We start from the raw sequence: 26,570 nt of genomic DNA on the forward strand, positions 1-26,570 counted from the left end.
TATGTTTCCTCAAAGAATATGCAGGGAAAAGTTCCAGAACTGATTAAATTAAAGGGGAACTGTCACCATTAAATGAAACGTTGAAAATCATTTAAAACCTGTGTTAACATGTTATTTTAATTTGTTTTGTTATGTTTTTCATGTGATGCTCTGGTCTCTTTTAAATGTATTTTATAAATTGCACAGATTACATCTTTATTCAGTTCAGTCCTGGCTCAACCATTCGATTCAAGGAGGAGAAACATGGACATTTATTATCATGCATTGATTATTTCAGCCTATGTAAACACATTTAATGCAAGTTGTGTGAATGTCTCAATCACTGGCAGGAAGCCACGTTGAAGGTGTTCAGTTCCAGGTCAGAAATAAATAACACGATGAGGATTTCTAATATTTATTTTTATTTTACAAGCTCATAAACACATATTTGTTAAATATAGGGGATGAGTAAACATGAATGTAAAAATCCTGGGCAGTGACAGTTCTCCTTGAAGACATGTATGAGTACTATTATCATACTGTTTAGTTTGTGTAAAGGGATACCATGTTTTAACTTCCTGGATGCTATTGCCAAATCTCATAAACTGCTGAACTATGTAATTTGTTTGTGTTCTAAACAGACTGACTGAAAAATGGCTTGTGCCTGAAGACCACTACCACACTCCGAAAACCTAATGGAATAAAAGTAAAGATATCAGAGAACGAGTATCCTTGTAGTGCAGATTTATTCTAATATTATGAAAATAGCATGACCACTATAATAAGCAGCACTGATAGGAGTTGTAGCCAACAAAGCTCCGGGCATCAATAAAGATGTAGCTAAAGCATCCAGTAGTGACGTGAAACGCGTTCACTTCTAGGTTTGATTTAGTTGTTTTTTACTTTGTTTTTTTTATTCTCTTCCACTTCTCTTTTTTGATGCCCGGTGCAGAGATGGGCTAGCTGCAATTCCTATCACTGCTTCTTTTTATGGTGGGCATAAATCTGCACTAAACGATACTCGTTCTCACAATACATATATATTTTTTATTCCAATAAGTTTTTTTTTAGTGTGGTACTGCTATTTTGTAAGAATTTTCAGAACAGGAGGAACATTGCTGCCAGCACCTAGAACTTGGAGCGCGTTTACTTCCGTGATGGAGTAAGTATATTTATTTCTTCTTGCTTTTGTAAGATTTTGCGTACTCATTTTCATTTGTTTCGTCAACAAAATAATACTTTCTTTTTTTCTATTATTTGGGAGTAGCTGCACATACCTTTCTTTTGTATTATTTCAGATTCCAAATAATCCGCCTGACCAAAGGCTCTCTATTATACAGGTTGTATTAATGAAGTTTTAACTTCACATGGGTCCTGTTAGAACAGATGTCATTTATCTTGTTCTCTTACACAAGTAAACACTACTGAAACATTTACTGGGGTGAGCAGTGCAGATAAAGTAATTGTCACTACAGCAATTCTGTGTCTTTGGTGATGTCAATGCATCTTGACATTCTGGGTGCACTCGTGTGTTTGGATTCGCACAAATACACTGGGTATATGCAGAAAAATTCAGTATGCACACATGTGCCATTTCAGAGACTGCACCTATGGCAACATTGTAAATCAGGCACACAAAGTAAATTGTATAATATAATCCATTCTCTTTTTCTCCCAAAATATACACAACCAGTAGCTAACTTTCATTTAAATAACTTTCAACTAGCTATGGGGTTGGGCGATTCACCTTCACAGTGTCATCAACACTTTAAAAACATTATGTTCCAGTGCAAACACCAATTTGTTTTTTAAAATACTTTCTAAACTATATGGCTGATAGCCTGATCCCTTGTATGTCCTCAAGGAGAGCACTGATTACACAACACAGTTAAACAATCTGGTTAAAGAAGATAGAAAAAAAAACAAAAACACAGGAACAATCCATATCTAAAATTTCTCCTTCACAGATGTTATATTAGATTGCCCATCACTCCAAGTCTCCATTGTGCCAGCTGGTATCTGATAACTCCCAATATTTACAGCTCAGGGGCCCATACTAATGTCCTCTTCTCTTAGGGACTCTGCGAAATCATCATCTGATTCGTCACTAGATTCACTTCCATCTAAATATGGGAGAGGGTGCCACTTACTCTCCACCAAACTGCCACAGCAGAAGAAAAAAAAAAAACATCTAATTTCACATCTCAGGTGGGCGTCATAGAAGTAAAACAAGAGTCAAGAATTAACATGCAGTACTACTTACTAACTAACCCAGATTGGCATAAAGAAAGCAGGAAAAATCACCATTACAATTTTAGAGTAAAATCTCATATGTCATTAACTGAAGAATATTAATGATGTGAAAAATGAATTTCCAAGAAAAATTAGAATTCTTATTACTATGGCTAATACTATTATTTTTTAATTATGTACTTTCATCTTCTACATTTACCTGAGGTATCTTTTTCTGCCCAAGTCATGCTCATATAATTGTGAGTTTAGCCACAAGTGTTTCGGAAGTTTCCTTTCCATCATTAATGTAATGTCGGTGATCTGTCAATAGAATATAAAGCAGACAGGGTTATTCACTAAACACCTGATTTTGTCCGGATAGATTAAAACCAGTGCTCTTCCGAACCCTATACAAATGATAGAATTCATAAAGTACACAAAGCATCAATTGTACCAAAATCAGAACCAAATGCATCTGGCTGGACGCACATTCACAAATTATCATTCACTTGTTTTTTTTGCAAGTTAATGATAATCTGATAAAGTATTTGCCCCAAGGAAGCTCTTATAGCCAGCATGCAAATAGTTAAAAAAAAAAACTCAGCTGTGTGAGGGCTAATTATGTGGCGGCTGACAAGTAATGGTTAGCTAACTGCCACATAAAAAAGTTAAAATTAAATAAATTAAATCTTATGGGGTCAAACCCATATTAGTATGGTGGTCTTATTAACTCCCATAGGTATTTTATTTATTTACCTATTTAATGTGGTGTTTGGTTAGCAAGTGCTGGTTTAAAAACATTTACTACTGGTATATCAAATGCTTCCTGGGATACTGTACTTAATAGGTAAGGAGATGGGAATACTGCTTGTAAATATAGGATAACTGACCATTGACTCTTGTTATCAACTTCACACAGTTGGGTACAATATATTTCATGTATACCCTTACAAATAAACATAATTTACAGTGAGGGAAAAACAGTTTTTAATCCCCTGCTGATTTTGAACATTTGCCCACTGACAAAGAAATGATCAGTCTAAAATTTTAATGGTAGGTGTATTTTAACAGTGAGAGAAAGAATAAATACAAAAATAAAGTCAGAAAAATGCATGTCAAAAAAGTTATACTGTATATTACATTTGCCTGTCAATGAGTGAAATAAGTATTTGACCCCTTTGACTTAGTACTTGGTGGCAAAACCCCTGTTTGCAATCACAGAGGTTAGATGTTTCTTGTAGTTGGCCACCAGGTTTGAACACATCTCAGGAGGGATTTTGTCCCACTCCTCTTTGCAGATCCTCTCCAAGTCATTAAGTTTTGAGACGGACGTTTGGCAACTCGAACCTTCATCTCCCTCCACTTATTTTGGAGGCCGAGGCTAGGCCACTCCAAGACCTTGATGAGCCACTCCTTTGTTGCCTTAGCTGTGTGTTTTGGGTCATTGTCATGCTGGAATACCCATCCACAACCCATTTTCATTGCCCTGGCTGAGGGAAGGAGGTTCTCTCCCAAGATTTAACGGTGCATGGCCCCATCCATTGTCCCTTTGATGCTGTGCAGTTGTCCTGTCCCCTTAGCAGAAAAACACCCCCAAAGCATAATGTTTCCACCTCCATGTTTGACGGTGGGTATGGTGTTCTCATGGTCATTGGCAGCATCCCTCCTCCTCCAAACATGGCGAGTTGATGCCAAAGAGCTCGATTTTGGTCTCATCTGACCACAACACTTTCACCCAGTTCTCTTCTGAATCATTCAGATGTTCACTGGCAAACTTCAGATGAGCCTGCACATGTGCTTTCTTAAACAGGGGGACCTTGCAGGCGCTGCAGGATTTTAGACGTAGTGTGTTACCAATTGTTTTATTGGTGACTATTATCCCAGCTGCCTGATTATTAACAAGATCAGTTCTGGGCTGATTCCTCACCATTCTCATGATTATTGAAACTACACGAGGTGAGAGTTTGCATGGAGCACCAGACCAAGGGAGACTGACAGTTATTTTGTGTTTCTTCCATTTGCAAATAATTGCACCAACTGTTGTCACCTTCTCACCAAGCTGCTTGGCAATAGTCTTGTAGCCCATTCCAACCTTGTGTAGGTCTACAATTTTGTCTCTGACATCCTTGGACAGCTCTTGGTCTTGGCCATGGTGGAGAGTTTGGAATTTGATTGATTGCTTCTGTGGACAAGTGTCTTTTATACAGGTAACGAGCTGAGATTAGGAGCACTCCCTTTAACCCCTTAAGGACCAAACGTCTGGAATAAAAGGGAATCATGACATGTCACACATGTCATGTGTCCTTAAGGGGTTAAGAGAGAACTCCTAATCTCAGCTCGTTACCTGTATAAAAGGCACCTGGGAGCCAGAAATCTTGCTGATTGATAGGGGATCAAATACTTATTTAACTCATTGACATGCAAATCAATTTATAACTTTTTAACATGCGTTTTTCTGGATTTTGTTTTGTTATTCTGTCTCTCACTGTTAAAATGCACTTACCATTAAAATTATAGACTAATTATTTCTTTGTCGGTGGAAAAACTTTCAAAATCAGCAGGGGATCAAATACTTTTTCCCTCACAGTAATGACTGTCATTTCTTAAAGCCTAAAAATGTTGTTAATGTCTTGGGAAACCATAAACTAAGGCTATTAAGCAGGACTTTAAAAGAAATGTGCAAATTACACAAATTAAATCCACAAATTAAATTCTTTATTTTCCTTTGGTATATGTTTAAATGTAAAGGAAGTACCTTATGAATCCCTGATGATATCTTATTTTCCTAGCAGTACTCAAAATATGTATATGATGGAACTATATATAGATATACTAGTAAGTGATAGAATGTCTGGACATGTATGTAGAGGGACCTGTGTGTACTTCACAACGCTATCAAGATCAGTCACACATTTTTTTTTGAAACCTGTTTCTTGCTTCATGTCTTAACCTGTATCTCACCTGTGCCTTCCATAACTCCTTTTTCTTAGCCATGGCAGACTGTGTATCTCCCATCACAGCAATGAGCAGGTTAAACATGAGAAGGAATGCAATCACACAGAAGGAGGCATAGAGGAAGCTGTACATCTCGGGGATGTCAACATCATAGTTGGCAGGTCCATTGAGGATATTGAGGAAAAGTTGGTAGGTACTAATCAGAGACTGGGTATAGGGATAGAAAACTCCCCAATCTGATTGATTTATTGTCTGACAAACAATAAAGAGAGCTGGAAGAGAAATAAGCAGGAGGACAAAAAGAAGAAAAACAATGTGCAGTAGAATGAAATAGGGATTCCCAGGAGAAGGAGAGAAGGTGGAAATAGGGATTGGAAATATGCAAGTGAAATGGAAGGGGTGGGAAAGAGAGTAAAAGAGAAAAATAAAGTTAGACATATTTATTTTAGTGTATTTTATCCCCCCTTTAGTGTGTCTTACATCCCCTTGTTTGTCTCTCACAATCACTCTTGTGTGTCTCTTACTTCTCTTAGCCTCTTTCTTCCCCCCAGTCCCTTTGTGTGTCTCTTTCTCCCCCCCAGCCATACAGACACAGAGACATGCGGACACAGTTAGGGTCTGTAGTAGGGTATAAAGGCTGCACGTAGGGGAATAGATGCTGTAGTTGAAGGGACGTCTTACAGTGCAGTTAGGGAATGTAGGGGGTGGGTCTGCGGGACAGGGGTTGAGGCAGTGGTGGTCTCATCCCAATCTGCTTGGAAGTCTTGGAGAAGAGCAGTGGAAGTCACGCCCCCTTTCCTGACATCATCAGGAGACGCCGGATGACTTCTTGCCTGCTCTGTGCTGGCTGCAGGGAGAGTGAGGTGAGTTGAAAAATCAGAGTTCCCAGCCAGAGGCAGGGGATTCAGATTTTTGCACCCCCCTGCTCTGGCGCCCTAAGGAGGCCGCTTGTGCCGCCTTATGGACGCGCCGGCCATGGATATAGCAGTAGTTGGTGGGTTTCTGTGTGAGGTATTGTGATGTAGCTACACTGGAAAAAGGTAATGTTTAGGTCTGTGGATTTGAGTGTGTGGCATACATTGCTACCTACCTGTGCTATACCCAAATACAACCATTGCCATGAGCCAACAAAATGTCAGGAGATTAGTTGATGCCATCTGAAATGGAGTGAAAAAGAGAATGTGTGAGTATTTCGCAGTCACTCAGTATTAGTCACAACTAAAAAAAATCCAGGTTATAGGCATTGAGCTATAAAGAGAATAAATGCACAGTAAATATATACAAGAACATCACAAGAAATGTAGTCCACAACAGCTAATGGTTATCCAACTTTTCCCAGGATTATTTAACACTTCCCGATTTCACATAATCCAAATCCCACTTTTTCTGTATTCCTTTGTGCAGACCTCAAGAATGTTTGCTGGAAGGTTTTAGCTGAAATCAATTTGATTTACATTTATTGTAAAAAAATTAAATATTTAAATTACAATTAGGAAATAAAAAATATAATTGGATAAAAAAAATGTGATTAATTCCCATTGTATGATGTGCAAGACTCAAACGGTCAATTTGAAATTTTTACAGATGTAAAAGGCAGTGTCTAATTTTGGTAGAGAGAAATGTTAGGGCAACATTGGGGAGCAATCAACATGGAACTGAATGGAACAGAGATTATATATTTTAGTTTTATACCATATTTTAACTAGTTTGATATTAATTCCCAAATTACGTTAGGAAGAACTAATATCTTAATATAGATGAGTAATCAAGGAGATAAAGATGGTTCTGTTACCTTCTGAATAATAATTGTGAAAGGTCCAAGCATCTTGAATCCACGTGCAAAATACATGGCATGACACCATCCAACCACTAGAGCTATGGACATTGGGATCGCCTCTCCATCAGTGCTAGTGACTCTTAGAACCAGAATCACCAGGATCATCGAAGAAAAACAAAATCTAGCAGAATAGGGAGACAGAATCTTATTTTACAGACAGTGACTAAGTGAAGCTGATATGACTTCTTATTTTGGGCCTCTACTTGGTAGTTTATAGAAAGTGGAAATACTTTAAGCACAGAGGCTTCTTAGACAACGAAATGAACCTGGAGAATTGAGCATTGAAAGAAAAAAAAGTCTTGGTTATTTACTAAAGTTAGAACCCCAATGCTGCTATTTTACCATTACATTTAAAAAATTAACAAATTCACCTTGAATTTTCACTTTGGTGAATAACCCTGTTTATATATCCTTTGACTGAGCTTAATTCCTTGCTGATCTTATCAAGTCAGAAAGAGGCGGATTACGTTTTTATTTATGTTGAAAGCTATGTGCACCTTTTCTGAAAAGTCTGTTTAGAATGTGTTTTTTTTCAGAACTCCCAACTTCATCCACATTCTGTGTAAAATGAAACGTAAAACATTTATTACATTTCAACATCCTTTACATGGACTTTTTTCCCAGCTCTTTCAACTGTCTAAAAAGCTACTTGCAGACATGATTTCTTTTTATTAAGGTTTTAACAGATCTTTTACTCACCTGGCAATCCAGAAAGGCTCTGCCCACAGGTAACTGAAATAGCACCGCATTCCACGACTCAGTACCTGAGAGATCTAAATGCACACATTTATTTTAGTTTGTGTGACACTATTTAATGCAGAACTATTTACCACCAACTTCTAAGGTCAAATTAATGAAGATTTTTTTTCATTCAGACTGTGCGCTCTATTTATCCTAAATTAGGTTAATAATTACAAACTTTTTCATGTTCTATTAATGCTTTAAAGTATATTCAAGTAATAACCGAGACAGTCAGCGGAGGTTTGCGAAATGGCTTTAAGTTCCACTAATTAAAACATTTTGAGAATGTGATATGAGATGAATGGTTTTTAATCAAATGCAATACACGTTCTATATGGAATTTCTATCTCTGATTTATTGTATTGAGCACTGCAAATTGAATTAATGAAAATATACATTTTGTTCATGTATGATTTTGTCATACTTTGTGTTATATGTTGTACACATGTAACTGGCTTTTGGATTCTGCACGTGTGTGGATATATTGATGCTTAGGACAAAACAGAGATTAATTAGTTTGACTTTATGCAGTCGATGGGAGACTTTGAAATTAGGTATGATATTCTGACGGTGATGTAGGAGGCAAGTGATTGGAGCATTCGGCTAACCTATAGGAAGGTATGGTTCGCTTCCTGTATTTTGAATAAAAGTGTGTAATTATGTACTGTGACGATACAGCCCTGACATCTCTGCTGCAAAAGGTGTAGTTCAGGCATGTTATAATCCGTGGGTTTCTTTCACTAACCAGTGCAGCTAACCTCTATACTAAGACCCGGTACTGTGAGTCGTGTATCCACCGGCAATGCAGAATGTACTGCACTGATAGCTCTGGTTCGTATAGGATATTCTATTTATCTAGCCCACTGAAAATTCTCTGTGAGTAATTACTCTATAGTGGATGAATGACAATAAACCTGGATGCTTCAAACTTTAAAGTTCATAGACAGAATATAACAAACTTTAACAAACAAACAAACTTTAAAGTTCATAGACAGAATATAACAAACTTTAACAAACAAACTTTAAAGTTCATAGACAGAATATAAAGCAGCTTTCCAAATAACACATAAACAACACTGATCAATCAGGAACATGAGATGCCCAGGAGAAAATTAAAGATATTAGAGTATGTTAAATCTCAAACAATAGAGAGCCTAATTTAAACCGGGTAATTCAATTACATGTGCATCAGACAACAGGTAATGTTGTAAAAAATATCAAAGGCTAATTAACAAAATACATGAGGTACAAAAGACATCAGGTAATTCCAGACAGAGGGGGAAACAATGAATCCAAATCACAGACCCCACTCTTTTTCCCTAATTGTGTACACAGGAAGTATCTGCACTGCAGGGGTAAATCATCAACCATTGTCCCTGACTTATTTACTGTGACACAAAATAATCATACTTTGCCTTTAGAATGTTTCTTTGTACATAAAGCAACAGGTGAACATAGTAATTGTATCTGACATCTGTGACAAAGGGACAGTATAGGTCTGGCACGATGACAGACCAGTAACAGAACAATTGTTCTGTCACATATATCCTATGAGTATGTGCAGTTTCTATGCACAAAATGCATTAGGGCAGGTTCTGAGATGCTGTGTATTATTGGTTCCAGTGTTTAGGCACTTTTTTTTATATAATAAAGTACTTCAATTATTTTAATTTATCTGGTCTTATTTTTTAAAAAAGATGCAAACTAAATATATATTTTAAACATATTGAAACACAGTACACCAAGCTCCAATGCGTTCGCCCACCGCGTTCGCCCACTGCATTCGCCAACCTTACTTTTAAAGACAGTGAAGTCAAATATTCTTTCCAAGAGAGTCATACCTTATTATGTGTAGGGTGTCTGCACAAAAGGAAAACACATATAGAGAAACGGAAGCAACCCTGTAGGAGTAGAGAGACTGGAATATAAAGAATCCTAGGTGGGGATTGTACCATTGTCGCCTTATTCATCGACGGTTCATGTTCTCTACAATACCGCTGAATGCTGTTTATGCTAGAGCTGGTTTTAGCTCTAACAAATGTGAGTAAGCTACTACTACAGAAAAACAACAAGCAGATAAAAGTCACAGAATCAAAACAAACTCTGGACTGTTGTTTGTAATGGTTGCAGGGGTAATAATGGCATAACCCAATTGAAGTACAATTAAAGAGCTAAATAGAGAAAAACCCACAAGAGGAAGAACTCCACAAGAAGATACCCCCAGAAGGTAATTATTACAAATTTGAATAACCTTAAAATCCCCAAAAATAAATAAATGAAAATTGAAAAATAATAATGACAAACACTTTATTAACCCCTTCAGGACGGAGTCAATAGTGCACGTTCTGATCAAAACAAAACGTAAACAAAAACTGGAATTTGCGCTATATGTCTGTTCAACCGTAATTCACTGCTGTCACATTAAGTGCACCCACACTTATTATGTATCCTTTTGTTCAGGAGAAACAGGGCTTTAATTTATCAATAACTATTTATATATGGAACATAATTTATTATGTATAAAATTAAAAAAAATTGAGAAAATAAGATTTTTTTTTAAATTTGTATTTCCGTCTGACATTTGTAGCTGTGAATGTCATAATACTGCAAAAAAAAAATGCACATACAGGGAGTGCAGAATTATTAGGAAAATGAGTATATTGACCACATCATCCTCTTTATGCATGTTGTCTTACTCCAAGCTGTATATGCTTGAAAGCCTACTACCAATTAAGCATATTAGGTGATGTGCATCTCTGTAATGAGAAGGGGTGTGGTCTAATGACATCAACACCCTATATCAGGTGTGCATAATTATTAGGCAACTTCCTTTCCTTTGGCAAAATGGGTCAAAAGAAGGACTTGACAGGCTCAGAAAAGTCAAAAATAGTGAGATATCTTGCAGAGGGATGCAGCACTCTTAAAATTGCAAAGCTTCTGAAGCGTGATCATCGAACAATCAAGCGTTTCATTCAAAATAGTCAACAGGGTCGCAAGAAGCGTGTGGAGAAACCAAGGCGCAAAATAACTGCCCATGAACTGAGAAAAGTCAAGCGTGCAGCTGCCAAGATGCCACTTGCCACCAGTTTGGCCATATTTCAGAGCTGCAACATCACTGGAGTGCCCAAAAGCACAAGGTGTGCAATACTCAGAGACATGGCCAAGGTAAGAAAGGCTGAAAGACGACCACCACTGAACAAGACACACCAGCTGAAACGTCAAGACTGGGCCAAGAAATATCTCAAGACTGATTTTTCTAAGGTTTTATGGACTGATGAAATGAGAGTGAGTCTTGATGGGCCAGATGGATGGGCCCGTGGCTGGATTGGTAAAGGGCAGAGAGCTCCAGTCCGACTCAGACGCCAGCAAGGTGGAGGTGGAGTACTGGTTTGGGCTGGTATCATCAAAGATGAGCTTGTGGGGCCTTTTCGGGTTGAGGATTTTCACTGGTAAAAATAAATAATTGAAATGGGTATATATTTGTTTTTTGTTAAGTTGCCTAATAATTATGCACAGTAATAGTCACCTGCACACACAGATATCCCCCTAAAATAGCTATAACTAAACACAAACTAAAAACTACTTCCAAAAATATTCAGCTTTGATATTAATGAGTTTTTTGGGTTCATTGAGAACATGGTTGTTGTTCAATAATAAAATTAATCCTCAAAAATACAACTTGCCTAATAATTCTGCACTCCCTGTATTTGTAATCAGCGATGTATCACGAGTACAACAGTACCAGTATTAACAGGTTTTATGGTGTTTTGGAAAGTTACAGGGTCAAATATAGAACGTTCCATTTTCAAATTGAAATTTGCCAGATTAGTAATGTTACCTTTGAGACGGTGTGGTAGCCCAGGAATGAGAATTACCCCCATAATGGCATACAATTTGAAAAAGTAGACAAGCCAAGGTATTGAAAGTGAGGTATGTTTAGTCTTTTTTAGTAGCCACATAGTCACAAACACTGGCCGAATTAGCGTTCATATTTGTTTTTGTGTGAAAAAAGCAAAAAACTAATATTTGGCGAGTGTTTGTGACTAAGTGGCTACTAAGAAAGACTGGACATACCCCACTTGCAATACCTCGGGTTGTCTACTTTTGCAAATGGTATGCCATCATGGGGGTAATTCTCATTCCTGGGCTACCATACGCTCTCAAAGGTAACATAACCAATCTGGCAAATTTCAATGTGAAAAAAATGAAATGCAAGCCTTATATGTGACTCTCTCACTTTCCAAAACACCATAAGACGTGTACATGGGTGGTACTGTTATTCTCGGGAGACTTCACTAAACACAAATATTAGTGTTTTAAAACAGTAAAACATATTACAACAGTAATATAGTCCATAAAAGTGCAGTTAGTTTGTAAAAAAATGGAAAAAACTTCACTTTTACTTAAAATATCATTGTTGTAATACAATTTACCAGTTTGAAACACTAATATTTGAGTTCAGCGAAGTCTGTACAGGTTTTATGGTGTCTTGGAGAGTTACAGGGTCAAATATAGTGCTTGCGAATTAAATTCTCTGCACTTTCTCCCTGTGTTGTCAGGCATGTCAATCAAATTTTAATTAATCAAATCACATAATTATGTTAAAAGATTACTTAAATATACATGTAGAATTTTAAAATATATACATATATATGTATTTAAATTCTACGTGTATACTAATGTAATCTTTTATGTAATTATATGTATTTATCTATATATATATATATATTTGCTGTTATTTGTATTTTATATATAGATAGATATATATAGAATGTCATTTTAAGTGTATTTTGTTACATATATATATATATATATATATGTAGATCTATTATATGTATAATATATATACATATTATATATATGTAACGTCATTCTAAGTGTATTTTAATACTAATATATATATATACTTATATTAGTATTAAAATACACTTTGTATGACGTTACATATATATAATATGTATATATATTATACATATAATAGATCTACATATATATATATATATATATATATATATATATATACGTATAATTAAAATAATAAATAAATAAAATAATAAAATAAATAAATAAATAAATATTAGACATGTGTAAAAATAAATGTTAAATATTTTTATATATATATAATATGTATATATATATATATTATATATATAATATATATACATATTATATATATATAAAATATTTTACATTTATTTTTACACATGTCTAATATTTATTTTTATATTTCAGACAGTCCCCCTGCTGGCAGATCCACAGCCAGCTATAGGGGGCCATGTGATCGCTCTTTGAGAGCAATCGCATGGCCCCCGGGGGCCTCATTTGCCGTGGGAGGGCTGCCTGGGCTGTCAGGCAGCCCTCCCAAAGAGGATCGCGGTGAAAGGGGAGTACCGCCGGACCTCCAGGGCTCAAAGCCGTCACGGCATTCCATGCCGCCGCAACAGCTTTAAAGCCCACTAAATGCGGGACGGCATGGAACGCCGTAACGGCGCTAACGGGTTAAAACTTGTATAACCTAAATAAATGTGCAAATAAAGTGTACTAAAAAGACAACTGACGAGGAAGGTGACTTCAAACGATATGAACACCAGGTCCTACAATGTATTTGTTGTTCAGAGAAAATGAAGGCTTTGATGTCATACCAAATTTGATAGCAGTAGTTCCCTAGATAGAATATCGGGGGAGGGGACTTCTATATAGTGGAATAATTGATGTCTAGAACAGATTTGCTAAATGGCCATAAAATAGTACATGTATCGGGCAATAAGCTGTGACAGGTGTCACTATTTTAGTATCAGAAAAGTATACTTTAAAATAACTTAGCTCAGACTAGACTTAATACAATAAACTACAAATGTAATGCCATAAGAGTTGATATATGTGGCAGTATGAAGCAGCTTTGTCACTATTACAATATCTTAGTTCTTAGTCCATTTAGCTCTTTAAAGCCTCTACTACTGTTTGGCCCAACCTGTTTTTACTTTTTTTTTTACTTTTGTCTGCACAAAAGATCTGCAGATAATTCCTCCGTAGATACTGTATACAAAGTTAATCTTTCTCAATGACATTCTCAAGTCAGGCATAGTTTTTTTCATCTTGTTTTAATCATTTTGTTAACAATAATAAGTACTGAAATTTGAGATTTGCAGTATATTTTTCCATGGAGAATGACTGATTTGTAGCAGGGACAATTTAACATCTAATTATCAGAACGGTGTCCTTTTAGTGGCCTTTCAGGACTAACCTGCACTAAATTATCTGCTAAACTTCCCAGCAAGGATTTCTTAGTACAGGTCTTTCCTGTTCAAGCAATATATTAGGAATCCATCTCTTCACACAGGCTGTAGAATTTCTTCATAAAACCTGATTTCATCAGTTGTATTTGTATATTTATATGTACAAGTAACACTGATACTGGTCAATAATCTAAATATTCTGGAGGATCTATTTGTCTGTTTTGGGATGGTTGATATTGCTGCCTTTAAGATTAATTTCTGGAAAGTCGTTTTCTTCCCCTTCCCCTTCTAAATTTGTAACTGCCACCTTCAATTATTCCCCATGTGAAATAATGGGCGTCTAAATTTCAGAAATGTACATTTTTGGACAAAATTCAGTTAGTCTGAATTGATATTTTCCTAATTTCAGATTAATCAAAATTAAAAAAAATAATTAAACAAAATTAAACAAATTTTACCCTGTGCACACCACTAGTTCACTGATCATCTGACAAAAAGTAATCAAAAGAAGGAAAAACAGAAGAAACAGTAGAACAATCTGTATTTATATATATTTATGTAGTATATATTTACAAAATATATAGAGATTGTTTTTCTTTAACTGCTCCTCTTTCCCCCCCTCAAGTCATCAATTATTTCTTTGTTTTTGCACTGCAGGTGGAATTCAGAATCGCAAAACAAAGCGAACATGCTTGCCTTTGCTCGTTTCTGTTATTTCAGGATCCGGCTACATTTTGGCTAGGAGTTAATGAATTTGAATAATCACCCAATCAGCCCAAATTCTGAAAAATTGCAGTTTAGGCCTGAAAAAATATCCAAGTCTAGTAAATATGTATTAATTTGTATTATTTATTTATTTTTCTAACTCGTCATTAATTAATCAGATGCACATTTTCTGGAATATTGAATACTACACTTGTGAAATCTGTACTGGAAGTAGTTCAAATACTTTTAATATGTGTTAAGGTTAAAATATTTAAGTTAAATTGCCCACAAAATAAAATATTGTTTTCAAAAGTCTTACCTCTAGCAGAAGAAGTACAAATGCCCCGATAACAGATACAATCTCGCCACACATTCGAAGATGATCGTCCCGGGTGAGGTAAGATTCCTAGAAAATTTTTAACTGTCAGTGCCTTACAACTGATCATTGCACTAGCTCAAAAGTTAACTTAATATGTTTAGAACCTGTTCACAACATAGGAGAACCCATAGATTGTGAGCACCTATGTTTTTGTTTTTTAGCTGCATGTGTTGCTTTATTGTACATTTTATATAGATTTTTGGGAGAAAGATCTATTATTATTTTGAAAGAGGTGGCAGACCTGGGGTCAAAAGGGTAAAAACTACACTAACTCCAGACCATATTAGGTCTCTTCTTATTCTTTAGGAAGGGAGGACAATTAGAAAATATTTGTTTTATGATACTGTTCTTACTCTTTTGAAGATTTATTCTGGACTGTTTGTTCTTTATGACAATTTTGTTTTGTTTCTTTTCACCTACACATTATAATTATCATTAAAAAAATTCAACAATTTTTTTTTTTTAAATGGCAAAGACTTAATTGTGGCCCTATATATGTGGACCACATCCTGAATGTCTATGGAACAAATAAACTACTTGTATAAAGCTTGACCCTTATTGTTGAGTTTAGCACATTTTCAAAATAATACACTTATGGTTAGTAACACACAAGCTAAGGCACATAATTCATAATTTAGACATGCAAATAAAATTAGAGAATTCCAAAATAAATTAAATGTAACAACTATTGACGTGTTTTTTATTTATGCAGTTGCCACATATTCTGACGTACTGTGCAATGAGATAAGGATTTGTTGTTTTACTGTTGCTTTCATGCCCTGTACCCTAAACTTGCAATTCTCTAAGCTTGTGCCTTTACCTGAGACAAAGGATGCATACCGCATTATACCTATCTGATACTAATAATGACCTGATGTAATGTTTTTACTTATATTTATGTCATTAACAATGTCCTCCCCACCAATTCAATTGTTTTCATCTAAGGCCTAAATTTATTATTTTTCAATAAGCTTTTCAAATAATCATAAATCTGTTACAAAAACATTTCCAAGAATTTATCTACAAAAATTCTTATAGACTTTAATAGTGATTCTCTAGATAAGTCATTTGAATTTTTTTTTTTTTTTTAACATATTGTGATCATCTGAAAATCTTATCTAAAAATATTAAATCAAAGTAAGGATTTTCCATAAAAAAGATTTTGGGTGACAGGGTGATATGTAAAATTTATTTTTAGAATGCCGAATTATACTAGTGTAAGTTACCTCAAATGTTTTCTGTACATACAACGTGATGTCTCGGGGGTTTGTCAAATTATCAGGTGAAGGTTCTCTTGGTTTAAGTGGTCGATAGACACAGCAAAGAGAAACACAGATCATATACAGCACGTAGACAATTGCCAGGAACCAGAAATATGGACGGCCACTTCTGCGCCATTTCTTTTTCAACAGGTGTTTAACTGGCATCAAGTTCAATATTTTGAGAGCCTTTAAGTAGATTAAGAGAAGAAATATTAAATATACTTTTTAGCTGGACAGACCGTGACATAATAATTAAAAATACCATTACTTAACTAGAGCTTAGATGGAGCACAAAAAAAAAAGTGATTTTAAAAACAGTGTGAGGTTTATGAATCTCAGTATGTGTGTTTCCATGAGACATGAATATTGGAGAAATGAATAATTGTGCATCAAAGTGTAGAGTTTAGGATGTCATACTTCTATATATATACATTTTAGGAATAATTTGAAAACGTTGAAGGGAGGATGATGGGATGAGTCGGTGGATTTCCCTTGGTAGAAACACTATGGAAAGAATCCTAAAGTTGAAGCTGTAATAAGAATAGCAGAGGATTTCATTATAACAGTGAAGGTTGGCCATGGCAGATCACCACATTATGGTGGAGTCTGCGTTAGGACTTTGTAGGTTAGACAGTCGAAAGATATGCAATAGATACAACTTGACCAAGAATGTACCAACTTAATAATATATTTTAGATGGTTTGCATGGTGATACTTTGCTTTTGATTTACAGAAAGAACCAATATTTCTTCAAACATTCATCTAAACAGAGTTTGAAACTGAAAATTTCACCTCACCTCATGGGACACTTTAACTGCTCCAATTTATTGAAGTGGTTATAGTGTTCGTAGTTCACTATCCATTGAGCAACAATGGATCGCTGTGATTGGCCGAGAGTGTCAGCTGACCACTTTCAGTTTATCACAGTGTCCATGGTGTAAAGAATTGAAAGCTTTTCTGCCACTCACAGGGTAAAATCCAAAGACAGATTTTAATTGAAACAGAGGCAACATTTCAGCCAGAGTCAGAGCCTTTATCACAGTGTCCATAACTGGTATGAATTGGTATGGCTACAAGGATGTAGGGGCCTGGCTACAGGGCCGGTGGAAATTATATTATGTGAAATTGCTCAAAATGGTTTAACAATGAATGGAGAGTCAGTGCTAGTGGCTCTAAGCACTATAAACAATTCAATGAGATTAAAAAGTTAAAGTGCCTACAGTGTCCCTTTAACTCTTTTAATAAACGCTCATAACTGCAGGAATTATCAGAATCTAGTCATGGAATCAGTAAAAGAAATACATCTCCTACCCACAGGCCTAATACATTGTTGAGAGGTTATTATGGTATTGTGGTTTAATTAGCGCTTTATTTGCCATCTTTGTGACCTACATTTCCAATGATGCTCAGACAGACAATGAGGGACAGGTATTAATATTTTTTTTAACAAGAAAATACTATTTTTAAGAGTTTAAATCATAAATTCAATTTACAGACACCTTATCTGATTAGATTTTAAGTAAAGTGGAATCAAAATTAAAACAAATAATGATACAGAAAAAACAAACAAAATTAATTAGAAAGGATTAATAAGAAATGGTTAATATTCAACAGCCTCCAGCAGGACCATTGAGTTAATAACAAGATACAGATAACATTCCTTCCTACCTTACTTTTGTTTGAGGATACGATTAGCTCCAGAACAGATTGCTCCTTATCAAGTGAGTCAAGTTCTGTCAAGTCATAAAAAATGGATGTAACAGGACCAAAATTCCACTGGGCCTTCCTCTTCTTCTGTACCAAGTGCTGAAACATCTAGTAAAGTTGTGATGTATAAGGGGCCTCATACGGAATATTAAATATCTGTGACAGTAAATGGTTCTAACAAAGACAACCACATCAACAAGGGTCAAACTTAAATACATTATAAAGTAAATATTGTCCCTCATTAAAGATATTGAGTTTTATAAGCACCCCCTAAGAACCAGTGAAGATAGAAATACGAATATTGACCCTCACACTATGCTATCTAAATCCTGCTAATAAGTGAGCCTAATGATGGCCATGTCCCTGGTACTACTTGCCTACTCTGAAGGCAATTGTCCACTAGAAACAATGATAAAAACATGGAGAAAAACAAAACAAAGCAAATTCCAAATCCTCTAAATGCTTCAAGAATAAGAATCTCACAATCACATTCCCTTCAGTGGCAGCTAACTTCATTGGTGTGAGTCCCTGTTTGTTGGGAATCTCTTCCAAAGGTCGTCCAACTGGCCTGACGTCGTTGGATAGCAGAAAGTCAAGCATCTGGCAGCACATGGCTGCATTAGGCTGGAGAGCAAGAATGTGCAGGACAGTGTTACCTGATAAAACAGAAAATAATTCACTTAGTGGGTCACGGTTATTTTTTACACAATTGTGTAAAGTTCTGCAATTTATGGATTTTCTATTATATAAGGGATTATTTCACTTTTGGAGAAGATTGATTTGTGTATATTACCAATGACAAAAAAAATCAACTATATTCAAAAGAATTGAAGTACTATAAAGTTAAAGTGGCAACATTTTTGGTATGTGATGCCATCATTTCTTTTCGTCACCTATAAACTATAAAATTCTTAAAGGGAAACTCCAGTGCCAGGAAAACAATCCGTTTTCCTGGCACTGCAGGTTCCCTCTCCCTCCCACCCCCAATCCCCAGTTGCTGAAGGGGTGTAAACCCCTTCAGTCACTTACCTGAGGCAGCGACATGTCCCTCGTCGCTGCTTCCTCCTCCCCTGCCGCTCCTCCTTCTGACTCCGTCGGCCAGTGGGCGAGACTGATCCCGCCCACCGGCCGATGAGACCTAATGCGCATGCCCATTAAATATTTTCAATGCTTTCCTATGGGGAATTGAGCGACACTGGAGGTCCTCACACAGCATGAGGACGTCCAGCGACGCTCTAGCAAAAAAAATCTTTGCTATGGACCAGGAAGTTCCCTCTAGTGGCTGTCTGGTAGACAGCCACTAGAGGTGGAGTTAACCCTGCAAGGTAATTATTGCAGTTTATAAAAAAACTGCAATATTACAGTTGCAGGGTTAAGGGTAGTGGGAGTTGGCCCCCAGACCACTCCAATGGGCAGAAGTGGTCTGGGTGCCTGGAGTGTCCCTTTAACTTCCTCATATAGTAATTTAGAACTTGGAAATAGCAAATAGTTCCTCTAGGATTATAAAATAAATTATTTATATTTAATATTGTTTAATGAAGAATTGTCGGGAATTCCAAGTGAATTTTAAACTTCAGGTTAAAATACCTAAACTGAAAAAAATCTCCAAGACAGCTATGCTTCCAGTTCATCTACTTTGGACTTAAATTGGAAACTCACTCAATTCACTTGGGAGAATCCACTTTATTAAATTACCTTGACATTTTTAACAAAAGTGTATGTTGACAATGGATGTCAAAAAGGTTCAAATATTGAATTATACTGAAGTCAAATATTGAAGTCCAAATTCTCTAGACACTTTCTGTTTGACTAAACTTTTGAGACCCATATTTGTATTGTGCTGAATGAATGTCCTGGTCTATAGCACTAATTTCCTTGGTTGTTCAAAATTCAGAGAGTCTATACTCTAGTTTCAGATTGTTTGTTCCAGTACCACACTCTTTGTCTTTTATGTCCAGTGTTAAAGAAGTACTCCAAGCACCACAATCACAACAGCTTGCTGTGTTGGTTATGGTGATTGGTGTGTTCCTTTAAGTTTTAGCCATCTTGTATCTTAACCTATGATTTATTCACTTTTCAGCTCTTACCCCAACGATCCTGAGCCCGTAGATTTCCTCCATGGTCTAGAAGTAACTTGACAATGTCAGCGTTCCCCACACATGCAGCAAAGGTTAAAATATGTTCCCCTGGAAGTAAAAAGTTTGTTAAATCACATTAATCTTAGTTGGCACACTTATGCATTGTAATAAATTTATGTTCCCTTATATATATTGCATATGGCTAGCTGTTTATCAGACGTGCATATTCTCTGGATAATGGAAAATGGACAAGGAAGGCAGGCTAGACCAGACAGTTTGATTTTATCTTCCATCAACATACATCTATAGCCAAGTTTCTATATGAGTGTAATGAATCTTTATTACCTTTCATATTATGCTACAAGCTATCTCAACTGTCCTACTTTTAGTGTAATTTTTTTTCTTCTGCAACCTCTGAGAAAGCTAGAAGCTGACAATAAAAATCAGTATTATGGAAAATTATACAGACGTCTGTCTAGTCTTGACTAGATTGCAATTGGATGTATGATTTTAAGTGTGCTCACCAAAGTAAAAAATGTTCTTGGGACTTAGTGCAAAAAATGTTCCAGTAGCACGAGGTGAACCAACATCAGCCCCTTTCTCTATCAACATCTGGACCAGGTTTATGTTCTCATTTACAGTTGCAATGTGTAGAGCTGTCTGTCCTGTAAGGGAAACATATTTACTATTAGGAAATGTATTCAGTTTGAAGATAATCCGTATAGTTGAAGCATTGTCTCCTATGTCTTTGTTATCCTACTTAACTTACGGTGTAAACTAAAATACCTAAAGAAATATAGGAGATCATGCAACAATATTTCATTAGGTGACCATAAGAAAGTAAAATGAGTAGGTTAATGTCAAGGCAATATATTCGTCTATAAATAAGATGGCGCAAAAATTACCATTAATTGCACAATATTAAATAACAATTGCAACAACCAACACAAAATCTTGGTAATGAGATTGAAACGAAGTAGCAAATGGAAGTGATGGTGCGCAGAATTAAAAAAAAAACCTCTGTGGATATATAAAAAACCTCTTAAGGTGCTATTAACAACTCACAACCTAGGTGTACTTAAAAAACGCAATTTAGTGATGTTGTGATACATACAACCAACAGTGTAACATATAAATATACTTGCAACCTTGTAAAATCACAACTTTGGTATCTAAAAAGGAAACACAAAAAAGCAGAAGGAACTCCTAGTACAATAAAGTTACAAAATATAAAATAAATATTTAAATCTGTAGGTCGTCAACTCACAAGTTAATAGTGGTTAGAGCACCACTCATAGCTATAACACCCAGGGAGGATCAGCCCCTAGAATTCGTGGGATCCAGTAGATGCTCTTTCGACCAGGGTTGCAGATAAGTGAAAATTCCTGGATTCCAAGTATAGTAAAACCATATACAGAAATGGTACAAGTCCACCTTTCGCCCACCAACCCTTGGGAATAGAGAAATCATCTGTGAGGTATACAGACTGTAACAGCCGTCCTTGTTCCCGATCGTGGCTGGTTTTGCCGGTGCAGACAGTTCAAACACTTCTGCGTTCCTGGTTCATGATGCGTTTCACCCCTCCTCTTGGGGCTTTCTCAAACGAGCAGTGTATCCTCTCACTTCTAATCGTCTTTTATTTGTAGAGCTCCTAGCCATGATGAAATCGGCAGTTCTTGAAACAATACCTGTGCTGTCTGCCAGGCTGCTGCGGCTGCTTATAATCCAGATGATCTTCACACTGCTCATTTGAGAAAGCCCCAAGAGGAGGGGCAAAATGCGTCATAAACCAGAAACGCGGAAGCCAGCCACGATCAGGAACAAAAATGACGGCTGTTACAGCCTGTATACCTCACAGAAGATGTCACTGTTCCCAAGGGTTGGTGAGTGAATGGTGGACTTCTACCATTTCTGCATATGTTTTTATTATACTTGGAATAAAGGAATTTTCACTTATCTGCAACCCTGGTCACAAGTGCATCTATTGGATCCCACGCACTCTAGTGGCTGATCTTCCCTGGGTGTTATAGCTATGAGTGGTGCTCTAACCACTCTCAACTTGTGAGTGGGAATGAGGGAGTTATCTACTTATTCATTCCTGTCATTACATGACTGGCTAAGTAACTTACATTTTATATGAATGTATGTTACTTGATTGTTGTAAGTGTTGCAAATGCTTACAGCTGAATCCTGGCTATGTTTGTATACTTTTTATTTGAAATTGTATACAATGTAACATTCTTCTTCTCTCACTGGGTAAGTATATTAGTACTTGGACAATACTGTGTTTCGGAACTTTGGAACTTCGGCACTTCAGCAATTCGGCACTTCGGCAATTCGGCAATTGAGCTATTCGGACATTCGGAAGTACCCGAATGTCTGAATTACCCGAAAATTCAGCCGAATTTTAATTCGGACCGAAACAAATTGCACATGTCTAATTAGAAGATCTTAGAGTGGCCAGGCATAACAAGGGTAAATATAGAACACAATCTGGAAATCGGACCAACGTATAAACAGGAACAGGCGAAGATCAAGCAGTAGAGAAATACGGATAATGATGGTATAGTAATAAAGAAAGGTAAAATGTATATTTAGATTAAAGGTATGTATAGTAGGAGAAAAAATAATGAAATTTATGAGATGAAAAGTAAGATATGTGAATAGAAAGGAGGGAAGGTAGGATGAGTATGCAAGAGTATGAAAAATTGCTAGAGGATAAACATAGGAAGTAAGAAAGGTAAGTAAAAACATCAGAGAAATAGAAAGAATATGTTATAGACAGATAGTATGTGTTTATGGGAGTACAGAAAATAAGGTAGAATGAATGAGTGGATGAAAGGAGGAATGTGGTAGGATGTGTATGTGTACTTAAAAGGATAAATAATTATTGTTTGCAATACCTTGATAGAAATCAGAGGTCATTGGCTGGTTAATTAGCTCTGGTGCTTCTTCTAATAGAACTTGTACTGCTTCCAGGCTATTGTGTTGGACAGCCACATGCAGCGATGTTTCACCCACAGCTCCTATCAATACATTAAAGAAAGACAGTTTATTCAGTATACTGCATGTACTTTAACTCCACATTACATTTAAAACCAATCCTGCAATGTATGTATCTAATATCAAAATCAATTGAACTCAACATATAATATTTACATAAAAAACATACATCATATATTAAAGACATAAAACCACAAGCCCAGTATTAATTAGATTAATGCTACATACATGCGCATATTTATTAAGTAAATATGAAAAAGAGTAGGTACAATTTAAACCAGGAGACAAAAATAAATGTAAACAAGAAACACATAACAGCATTCTTAATATAGGCTACACAAACAAAGTAACAGATACAATATAAACTAGAAGCCACTCATCAACACAATTTAAATAACAAAAGACAATTTGTAAACTAGACACCCACCAAGTATATTGTAGGCACACCAAAAACAATGTTTTACCCCTGAACTGTATACTGTACACCTCTTACCGGTGCTGATGCCATGATACAGACCTCTTTCATTCTGGTGCCATTTGCCATCTTCAAGAAGTTCCTTTAATCGTGTAACATTGTTTTCTTTTGCTGCCAGAAGTAGAGGCAACTCTTGTATCCTTCACAAAAAATCAAAACAATATAGTCTTACAGATAATTTTGGTTCAATATTTCAACATGAAGCTTGACACCATTCAATATATATATGACACCATTCAATATATATATATATATATATATATATATATATATATATATATATATATATATATAAAATTCCAAAGCCAGGCACTCCTCCTTTCAAATAGCTTTCAAGTATTACAAGCCTAGGTGCAGTCCCGCGTTATATAAATAGAAAAGTAATGAAGGGAGCACACTAGGTCTTAAAAAATAGTGCAAAATTATTTACTGCATTCCAAAGAATACATCGCTGTGGTATACAAACAAATCAACGTTTCGACCCTGCTGGGTCTTTATCAAGATCTTGATAAAGACCCAGCAGGGTCGAAACGTTGATTTGTTTGTATACCACAGCGATGTATTCTTTGGAATGCAGTAAATAATTTTGCACTATTTTTTAAGACCTAGTGTGCTCCCTTGATTACTTTTCTATATATATATATATACACACATGATCCCGGATAAAGTGTACTCAAAGGTCTTCATATATGTAAATCTGTTTAATCAAAATATGTCACGATAGATATGAATCCAGAATGCATATGGAAAGTTTATTGCTGGATATATTCTCGCTTAACCATCTTGCCCATCAAAAATGATGGAAAGATTAATGGGCCAGTTGTCATCACCAGGGTGGTGAATATAGCGTTATTTCATTTAGAAGTATAATCCATTGATCTAGGGACATATTGACATAGAGAGCAGTGCCAATAAAGCTGTCAATCAACTCCATTGACCCTTTCTGTTTAGTTATAGCTGCACTGTTTATTTTATTTATAGAATATTCATACTGATATACTGATTCTTTCTAAATACCAAGACCTTTCCTGTTTATCAATTGAATGGAACCCATAAGTCCAAATACGATGAGCTACGTTTCTTTTAGAAAAAATAATTTTGTCTACATGGTCACAGCTGCAGGGATCAGACATTATACTTTTTCTAGCAGATCAAGGTCATTTCTGTGTAACGATTACATGTTAAGTGTTGTCTAAATACTAAATAGAGAGATGATTGATATCCGTTTAACAGCTTTGTTTATACAACACATGGAATGAGATAGTATTACTAAACATATTGCTGTAGATAACAACCCTCAGGCCATGTTGGCTTGGCAAGAATTGAACCATCTGTACAGCTTGGAAACCCATTGTGTCATACAGTAAGCCATTAATAGTTATATTAATGATTAATGATTGCAACCTCTGTTATATAGGCTGCTATCTGAAATAAATGATAACGTGCCAACAACTGAAGATAATATCAGTCAAGCTATCTCTAATCTGATGAAACAAAGGTGTACAAAATAATATTTTACTGTGAGCACTTTGCTATATAGAGAATTTTGAGGCTTAGAAAATTGGTTGCAGCTTAATTAATCAGGCTGAAGAATGGTATCAATGGTATATACACAAGTACTAGCTAGTTTTATTGTGGTTGGGGGTTTATTCACTAAGAAGCACAGTGAATGACAAAATTTAGGCAGCAACAGCTGAGCTCTATCTATCTATCTATCTTAACAATTATCAGCTGATCCTGCATATTTCACCACTTGTACTACTTTGCCACTGAATTGCTGTTTAAATAGAACCCTCAAAATGTATCCAAAATAATAGACTTTTTATTTTCCAAAAAGGTTGCTGCTCTTCTAACCCATAAATGAAGAAATAAAGCTGTATTGTAATATCTCCCTCCTGGCATAAGAGTAATGAGTAACACTCTACCTTCTGTACTGCAGGAGCTCTATAGTTTCATCTTCCAATTGGTGATCCCACAATCTCCATGACCTCAGTCTCTGTAGAATTTGGATGAGCATTTCAACACATCATCCAGAAGAACATTTGGAGAGGGAAAGGGCTTTAAAAAAAACTGTATGTGACTGTTGATTGTGGTTTGTAAATCAAAAGTGCCTAGTGTCACATAAACCAGCCATCTGAGCTGCTTAGTGTTTCAGACTGTGTCACTGAGAAATGAGCCGACTCTCCCCCCACATTCTCACCCGACCTGTTTGTCTTCCTTGTCCTCTAACCTATTGTGTCATGTAAAAGCACTAGAAAATAGAAACACATTTTCTGGCTTTACCTTGCAGCCTGTCACTAAAATACAGTAAACTATATAACTGTACTCTAAGGGTAAACTCTAACACAATATCCAAAGTTAAAGTCATTAAATCATATGTTTAGTTAAATGCAATGCATATGGCCCGATATTGATTTGTCTGATTATTCACTGTTTAACCCATCTGCATTTTCCTTTGTTACAACCTTCTGTAAAATATAATAAGCCTTAAAGTGGTACTGTCATGGCCGATTTTTATTGAACTCCCCTTCCAACTACACTAAATCTAATTCCCCCCCTAGTTACTCCCAATGCCCCCAGGCCCCCCATATTACCCTTTTAACTTTATTTTGTGACTGGACCTTGGTCCTGGGCGCCGCCATCTTAATGTGGGCAGATGAAGGCCCTGCGGGATGTGTCATCTGCCCACACTAGATAGCACTGCAAAATTCTCGCACATGCCCAGTTAAACACTCAGGCATTCGGACTGGAATTTCGTCTAATCATTCATTTGTCAGAAAGATGAATAAATTAATAGAAATTTCAAATGAATGAACAAAGACCTATTTGTTTGTTCGGTTTATTACAAGGACTGAGCTACTGGCTCGCAGCTCCCTCCTTGTATGTGAAAATAGAAGAAGTGGGGAGCAGTGCTCCCCGCCACTTCCTTACTCATCATTCTATGAGGTCAATATGACCCCCATATTAGCATAAGGGAGATT

General features: G+C 36.1%; 1 protein-coding gene across 1 annotated transcript; it reads right to left on the reverse strand.

Annotated features, from left to right (window-relative positions):
- Nucleotides 1-380: 380 nt before the first annotated feature.
- On the reverse strand, nucleotides 381-25,738 carry LOC134575408 (transient receptor potential cation channel subfamily V member 6-like). Its single transcript, XM_063434711.1, has 15 exons — nucleotides 25,515-25,738; nucleotides 23,632-23,729; nucleotides 23,015-23,137; nucleotides 20,636-20,776; nucleotides 20,121-20,219; nucleotides 18,517-18,689; nucleotides 17,995-18,141; nucleotides 16,291-16,512; nucleotides 15,005-15,091; nucleotides 7,703-7,776; nucleotides 6,959-7,124; nucleotides 6,257-6,323; nucleotides 5,173-5,438; nucleotides 2,432-2,532; nucleotides 381-2,140 (listed from the first exon to the last, which is right to left on the reverse strand). Exons 1-15 carry the CDS (start codon nucleotides 25,604-25,606, stop codon nucleotides 2,023-2,025), a joined length of 1,974 nt encoding a protein of 657 aa, XP_063290781.1. The 5' UTR covers nucleotides 25,607-25,738; the 3' UTR covers nucleotides 381-2,022.
- Nucleotides 25,739-26,570: the final 832 nt, after the last annotated feature.

This window comes from Pelobates fuscus, chromosome 10 (assembly GCF_036172605.1).
Source record: "Pelobates fuscus isolate aPelFus1 chromosome 10, aPelFus1.pri, whole genome shotgun sequence".
In the NCBI taxonomy this organism is placed as follows: domain Eukaryota; kingdom Metazoa; phylum Chordata; class Amphibia; order Anura; family Pelobatidae; genus Pelobates; species Pelobates fuscus.